General features: G+C 41.6%; 1 protein-coding gene across 1 annotated transcript; it reads right to left on the bottom strand.

The window, feature by feature from the left end:
• Window positions 1-513: 513 nt before the first annotated feature.
• On the bottom strand, window positions 514-7,328 carry GDAP1 (ganglioside induced differentiation associated protein 1). Its single transcript, XM_061342774.1, has 6 exons — window positions 7,214-7,328; window positions 6,840-7,032; window positions 5,446-5,619; window positions 3,206-3,300; window positions 2,725-2,839; window positions 514-980 (listed from the first exon to the last, which is right to left on the bottom strand). The coding sequence occupies exons 1-6, from the start codon at window positions 7,262-7,264 to the stop codon at window positions 598-600; spliced, it is 1,011 nt and encodes a 336-aa protein (XP_061198758.1). The 5' UTR covers window positions 7,265-7,328; the 3' UTR covers window positions 514-597.
• Between the last annotated feature and the right edge of the window lie 911 nt (window positions 7,329-8,239).

Here is an 8,239-nt window from a genome sequence, read left to right as displayed (position 1 = left end):
TCTACAATTCTATAATATGCGTTTCAGGTCTCTTCCTGCACTGGTGCATGAATGTACAGTGACAAAAGTGGCTCCACAACACTACTTCTTAAACATTCCTGAAGGTCCAGCTGCAAATCAGTAGACATTCATCAGTACAGAGACACTCACTCCAGCACACACCAGGCATAGAGCCTATGATCCACTTAAATCCTACTCCAGCTACTTAAGAGTAAGTACTATTTTCTGTATTTCAACAATGCTGGTTTCTGCACAGTAATGCATTGCACCTGCACTGAAAAGCTGTCACATTGCTGCATATCTATTAAATAAAAGCATTATAATTAGGTCAGCTACTGCATAAAAGAGACAATACCACTTTAACAAAGCACTGTCACAGCCCTTACAGGTCCTTGTCTGAAGAGAAAGTCTCTTCTTTCCTTTGTTGTCCAAATATCTCAGCATTGCCAGTCCAATTCTACAATAGCAGGAGATGATTACTGTGTGACAATGTTCTAATTCACAGACATAATCTTTCTTCTATGTTTATATTTCATTGGGGAAGTTTTCCAGGGGCGGGTAGAGATGCCCTCCACTCACCACCAGGGGCAGATGGATCTAAAAGTAACTTTGCCTGGTTCTAAATGGCAGTATCACATTGGTAAACCTCTTCCGGAGACACATGAAAGCAAGATAACCCATTCCCGCCAGCATGCTGACCAGCAGGGTGGTGCCGAGAACCCTGGGAGCTCTTTTCTTGGCCACACGGAACGCTGTTGGCAGCACAGCTGAGATTAATATATTGTTGACGTGTCCTAAAACTTTGCAAAATGCTTTTCTCTTCAGGACACGCTCGTAGTAGGCTTCCAAGTTCGGCCGCCTTCCATTTCCCCAGTTTCTTCTTGCTAATCCCAGAAACTTCAGGCGATGTAATGTGACAGCAAGTGATACATCTGCCAGACTGAAGAAATCACCACAGAGCCAAGGCTGATTTCCATCCTCTAAGCAGAGATAAAACATAAAGAATTAGGAGCTAATGGAATACAAGCCACAAAGAAGCCCCCATGTGCCAGCACTTAGTTTAGTGCTATTTTAAAATGCTGTCTAATAAACACCATCAACACTTCAGCTAAAATAAGGCTATAATCAATGAACATTTCCCTAATCCCTGTATATTCTTCACACAATATTCTAAAGTCCTAGGCTCATCAGCCTGGCCTACATTTGTTGAGGGAAAAAGAGATGCATTTTAGGTCCAAAAATTAAAACCCACAGTAAACACTTATTTTCCTCAACTACATTTCTCAAATCTGGATTAAATTAAACAGGAGTGGAAAGGAAGCTGGCAGGTTAGCTTTTATTAAAAAGCTACCACTTGCCTGAAGAATTCATCATCTTGCTGGTCCCACTCAGCTCTATGGCACTCACTCAAACACTATTCATTTGTTGGAGACTTTTAAGTCAAAAATAAACGGATCAGATGACTGACCAGCACCAAACACACTAGCTCAGAGAGAAGACAGAGTTTGTCCACCTGTCCTTCCATGGGCTTTTTTTACAATGAGAAGTTGTGGCTGCCCATCCAGTGCATTAAGTAAGTAAGATGATGGAAAGGAAGATCAAAGAACCTAACCTGTGCGAAAGAAAGATGCCTGCTGTGGCAGCAGCAGTAAGTGAATGAGTGATTGGAGTGGTAGTGAGATAAGCAGAAGCTCAGAGGTTGGCCAGGACCTGAAGAAGCATTGGTCACAAACCTCAAAAATGTGAGTACCTCAGACAAAATTCCAAGAGGCCAGTAATAGCCTGTGATCCTGGCGGTTTCCATAAGCTCATTGATATTGTATCAGTTGACTCCTTGGAAAGGCTATTTAGCATAAAAAGCAAATGGGCTGCTGGAAATGGTGACAGACTTAGTTTGCTGAACAAAGTCATACCATTCTTTGTGAGTTAGAACATTTTCTATGACTCACAGTTGTGCCAGTAGAAAATTTAACCTAGATTATCAATTGCTGGTTCAAATCTGCTGTCTTGATAATAACTGATAATTACTACAACAGCTATTTATAGAGCCAAATGCAAAGAGCTAGTGATTCAAGCAGATGTAGGTGATATTGACTAATGCTTCATGCAGCTCCCAGTGAAGTCAAGAGGAAGGATTTCTATCTGCACTACTGGAAGTTGGATCAGACTCTGAAGAAGCAGAAGACTAATCCCATTTAAACAAAATTTGATTTCCATTTGGGTGGGTGGCAGGTAAACACTACTGCTTTCCAAGAGGATGGGGGAGAGCAGTTGCTTAATGATTAGAACACTTACCCAAATTGCTAATTCTGCATCTACCACAAATATCAGCACAGTATTAACACAAGATTGTAATAAACCTGTGTTAAACACTAAGGTAGCGATCACTCTAGTGAACTGAGGCCTGCAACTACATCAAGAACATTATACAGTTAAGGTTTTTCTTATTTTGCTGTTAAAATACTGCAAAACTGTGCAGCTAATTACACTCACTATGCTGAAAGTGTGATCAAGCACTCTCATAAGACAGTGAGAACTCACTGCAGCAGTAAACTAAAATAGTATTCAAAACAGCATTAATCCCTCCTGTGATGTTAGATCAGTATACGCTAAAGGTATCAAATCGGATGTACTGAAACCAGTTCTATAATGGCACTGTCAATAAGTTTATTCTGTCTCCCCAAACATAAGCACCAACAGGATTTAGAAAGAATAATTCCTTACCTGGTGTTTCCTCATTTCGCCGCTGCAATTCAGTCTCAACCTGATCCAAAACTTTTTCCAGTTCATCCAGTATTTTCTTTAGGTATTTTATATTATCATGATCCAGGAGCTTAGACTGAACATATATACAGGTTAGTGTTTCAATCATTGTACAGAGTCTATACTTTCATCAGAGAAACTTTAATTTACAAAACATGATTATTTTCTCCACACAGTCAGCTGGATATCATTTGGATAGTACTCAACAGCCCCACACCAGATATATACTTACCTGTGAAATCAGTGGGATCAGTCCAGTACTTCAGCACACACTGAAGTGTGTAGCTGATCTTAGGGGATAGTCTGCTTCATGCCTTTTAGGGTTAAACCACTGCATGGCATTACTGGTAATGCCAGGCAAAACAAATATTTACATTGTGACAGAAGGAGCCTGACAATAACAAGCTCATAATAAAGGGGGGAATATAAAGAGTTTTCTTACTTTAAGGCGCTTCTGTTTTGCTATGTAGGCATCTTGAAGGTCTGGATTTTCTTCTGCAAGTTTCTTCAACTCTGATTCTGTGTTACTGATTTGGCCTGACACAGAAAAACAAAGGAATGACATCAGATATCCAAATGTGCCCATAATGCAATCCACAGAAACAGACCAATAGCTTGTGTACAAATACTACACCAAAGAAATGGGAAGTGGTACTTCAATGAAGCACCACCACCAACTTGGGATTCAAAAGCATCGTATTTTGGAAAACTTAACTGCTGCATAAATTGACCTCACCACACCTGCTCATCAGTTTGCAATGAGTCATATGAAGTGATTATCTGCCAGGCAAGAATGAGAAATTCTTGTTAATATTTTTCTCTTACTCAGATAAAACCATTTCTCTACCAAAATCTGTCCATGAAATTCTACTAAAGCACCTTTGGTCTCTGCTGGTTTTGCACCTCATTTCCTGGGTTCCTAACACACTTTTCATGCTGCGAAAGTGCAGACAGGCCCATACTGAGATCTTCTTCACATCAGTGTAGGTCACATGCATAATTTCACAGCAAAAGCCTAAATACCACTGAACATGGAACCAAGGTATTTTCAGTTAGCTTAAAATGTGACACCAAAATCTGTGATCCCTTTTGGAAATGTTCATTATGCAGTACAAGATTGTTCTAGAAAAACATTCATTACACGATTTAAAGAAATAATTATGTGAAAAATTTAAAATCATTTTACTTATTTCTACTACATGTGTATAGACTTTGGTCTTCTTAAAATGGGCCTTTGTTTGAAAATGCCATACTTAAAGACCTAGAATACTCTCACTTGTACTTGATAATTAAGATTAGTTCCAATTAAGTCTTATAAATTAAACTGATTAAAAAATTCTTGCTAGAGAATAATAAACTCACTGTTTTATATATTCTTTATTTTGGCCTGACATGACTGTGAAAGCCATCTTTCAACACAGTATATGAAGAAATTGAAGGATGTAATCATACAACTAAAATCTTATATATGCAATTAATTACTTAACGGTATTTGGTATACATTAACGCAACCTATAACTGGCTGGTGGCTTATTATATCTAACACTCTCAAAAAGATCAGCTTTTCAAAGCTAGAAACTAAACCATCTGGGTTTGAACCAGCAAAGGAATTGTTTATGAACATCAAGAGCTATTAAAAAAATGCCTCAAATTAAGAAAGCAGGCTATGTGAACAGCATCTGCTGTCCAAATCCAGGACAAAAACAAAGGAACAACAGGAAAAAAATAGCTATAATAACTGAAAGATTATTTGCCAAGGATTTTTCTGAATACCACTGAACTATGCATTTCTGCAAATTACTGGATTTCATACTGGAACTCTATTTCAGGAGATTCTCTGTTATAAGGAGGACTGGCAACATAATTACAGTTATCTTCCCTTTGCATATTTTTTTCATGGGAAACTGGTATGTATTTAAAAGTCCCTCAGGTAAAATACTCATCCCAAGGAAGTCAAAGAACATTTCACCATTGATTCCACCAGACCACTGGTTCATCCTTCATCCTGATTTTACATTGCTGCATTATTTTCACCCAGGATTTTAGTTGAAATTGTGCTTTAACAATTTCCATTGGTCTGATGAGTCCATGCTACTTAATTTTTCACACTTTCCTCCCTACTCCTAGCACCAAGTTGACACTAGTACATTCCTCAGACAAAAAGGGCCTGACGATTCGCCTATTATATATTAGATAAACAGGCTCTGTTTCACTGAGGCAAATTTGCATTTGCACCACTTTGAGAGAAAAGCAATTGCTTTAATTTAACAGGTAAACTTACTACAAGTTTACAAACACAGAAGTGTTTCCTTCAGTGTAGTGGTTGGATGTAAGCAGTAGTAGAGCTGTCCCCTAGAAATGACTTTATAAGCATAAACAGCAAGATCAGAAAATAAAATACAGCAGTCACAGCTGCCATTTTCTGTTATGCACAAGACACATTTTCAATCATTAGGGAAATTAATTCCACAGACACCTCAAAAATGACACTTCTTTCCAGTTTTCAAGGCATAACAGACTACAGTATTAATAAAAAGTATTTGCACAAGTTACCAAGAACTGCAACCAGAACTGGAAATATATGTGCTCCACATATTCTGCTTAAGGTGCACTGAAGATGCAAGATAACACAGTGCAATAACCTACTAAGTGATAGGCATTCAGAGCTATACCAGTACATACTACGAATTCTGCTGGTAGCATAGGCCGGAATCATGGAGTCCACTGTTAACTCGGGGTGCAGGATGCAGCCATGTGTGTAGGCATCCATAGGCAAGGAGTCTAAAAGCTCTCTATAGTGCTGCACCCTTGGATAATACATGCTCCCTTCTTCTGGCATTAATTTCGGTACTCCCTCTGCAATACAAAGTTAAGAGTGAAGTACAGAAGAACCATGTAAATGACTAAAAGCAGTATTTCTGAAGTTGCTTCAGTTATGTCCAACCATCAGAGATGACACAGTCATAGCTAAGGAAGCTTCAGGTGTTCCCTGCCATAATTCAGCAGTTATCAGAGGTCAGGGAAATGTGTATACACATACATCATTTTGAAATGTTTTAATAATTCCAATTCCTATGCAGCAATCCACATAAACACGTATTTAAGAGGCCTTCAAAACAGAAAAAACAGATTCAGCATCTATTTTGTACTTTCAGGAATGAGAGACTGTGGCACACAACTCTTTATCCCTCTCACAGTAGACTAGAATATTCTGCCCACCACTGAGTTCTACTGTGCCCTCAATCTACCTGGGCTCAGACTCCTCATCTGATGAGGACACCAACATTAAATACAAATAATTTTCACCCAACAATGAAATTTTCTTCGTGCCTTAGAAATTGCAGTGCTAAACCCCTGAAACACAAAGCACTGCCTCTTCACACCTAAAAAAATTATAGTTCTGCATTTTCTTCAAAAATTGAGGTAGCCTGTTTTCTGTCACTACAGACTTTCAAAGGCCTGCATGTGATCACTTCCAAGTATTTCTTCCTGCTTTTTTCACTCTTCACTCCATTTTGGCTCAAAAAATATTCTTATTTTTCCACCCATTATTCTGAAACTGAGCGTCTTTCTTTTCTTCTCACAGAAAAGCAGGACCTCCCCCACCACACCAGCTGTGCAGATCTGTTCAACCCATTATTTTTCACTGCAGTCTCACCACTGCACAGAGCAGCATCACCCTTACAGACTTCATCATCCTTCCCCAAGGGGAAGGAGGACAGTGGCAGGTTTTTACTTACAGCTGCTTGTAAAGATGCTGGAAGGCCTTCACTTCCTATTAAAAGGATGCAGGTCTATCCCATACTCCCACTAGGAAAGTCCCCTGAGAGACTATAAATGTTTTCTGGTCCTGAGCAAACTAACATGTAACAGTATGGAGCTGACACCAACACAGCTGCATGCTATGGGTATGCAGAGAAGGATTTCATTTTGGACACTTTTAAGATTTGGCTGGACAGGATGCTGGGAGATCTAGTCTCTAGGTCATGCTTTGGCTGGAAAGGCTGGACCAGGTATTGAGGTCCCTTCCGACCTGGTATTCTTGTGATTCACACCAAGAATACCCATGGTATTACCATCGACAAAGGTTGCTTCCAGGTAATCAATGATCTGCGTTGCTTCACAAATGATGTTTTCCCCATGGATCAGGACAGGTACTTCTCCAGAGGAATTCAAGCGCATGAACCACGGTTCGTTGTGCTCGCTCAGCGGCAGGTTTACATCGTGTTCTTCGCACTTGAGGGCTTTTTCAGCTATTGCCAACCGCACCTGCAGCGGTACCAAGGGGTTACCACAGCAGAGGCACTGCCCGGGCAGCCGTCCCTAGCCTATGGAGCCGACGGGCGCGGCCCTACCCCAGGTACCCCCTCTTCCGCGGCCACACAACCTGGGCCCTGCAGGCAGCCGAGCCGCAAGCCCACCCCAAGCCCACCCCGCGCTCCCCCCTCACCTTCTGCGAGGAGAAGGACTGCGTCCAGTGGTACAGCACCAGCGGCGCCATGGCCGGCGGGGCGGTGCGGCGCGGCGCGACACGGCGAGATGCGCTTCACTGCGCTGTGCCGGGCGGAGCAGGAGGCCTGCGTCTGCCCCGCCTCGGCTGGCTTTTGGCTATGAAAACAAGCGGGTATAGCCGGGGGGTAGGGGAATCCCGTTCTTTCTCCTCGCTGCTCGGAGGACGGCCCTTTCTAAGGGCCAGCCGCCTGCAAAACCATCCACAGCATCCCCTTAGGGCAGCGCGGAAGTGTGGATGCGCCGGTAAAAAGGTCACATTGCGGCATTTCCTCTGTATTGGTTTTATCTTCCCCCCTCCCCCCTCCCCCCCCTCCCTCTCTCTCGAACAAGTATTTCCACTGTGAATTTCAGGGACACTGGCATCACGCACTTGGGGAAAAAATATAAGAATTACCAGAAGACATCCTGAACAAACAGTCTCCTGCAAAATACCCTTAAGTTATAGCAATAAGAAATAAAGCTCTAGAATAATACACACTTCTTTAGCCCCCCTCCCCGCCCCCGTGTTCTTTCAATCTCAAGAAACAAGGCTTCTCAATTATTTTTTTTCTAGACAAAAATAGAAATTTGAACAGTTTTGCAAGCAGGATTTGGGTTTGGGTTTTTTGTTTGTTTTTTCTGTTTTTTCAGGGCAGAGGAGTGTCGTTTGTTTGCTATTGTTTGGGGGATTTATTTTTTTTCTGTGTAAAAAAGTTCTAGAAGGATCTGGTAACACACACTAGCTTCCGTTGTCAGAAAAAGCTTCCTCTGTATCTCACCCAGGAGATTAGAGAATCACACAATGGTTTGGGTTGGAAGGAACCTTAATGATCATATATAGTTCCAACCCCCTGCCACAGGCAGGGACACCTTCCACTACATCAGGTTACTCAAAGCCCCATTGAACCTGGCCTTGAACACTGCCAGGGATGGGGCAGCCACAGCTTCTCTGGGCAACCTGTGCCAGTGCCTTACCACCCTCACA

Source organism: Neopsephotus bourkii, unplaced genomic scaffold, assembly GCF_033783945.1.
Source record: "Neopsephotus bourkii isolate Nb327-2 ecotype Australia unplaced genomic scaffold, CSIRO-AGI_Nbou_v1 NB_1820, whole genome shotgun sequence".
NCBI classification, from domain to species: Eukaryota; Metazoa; Chordata; class Aves; order Psittaciformes; family Psittacidae; genus Neopsephotus; species Neopsephotus bourkii.
This window is presented reverse-complemented; position numbering and strand designations above follow the sequence as displayed.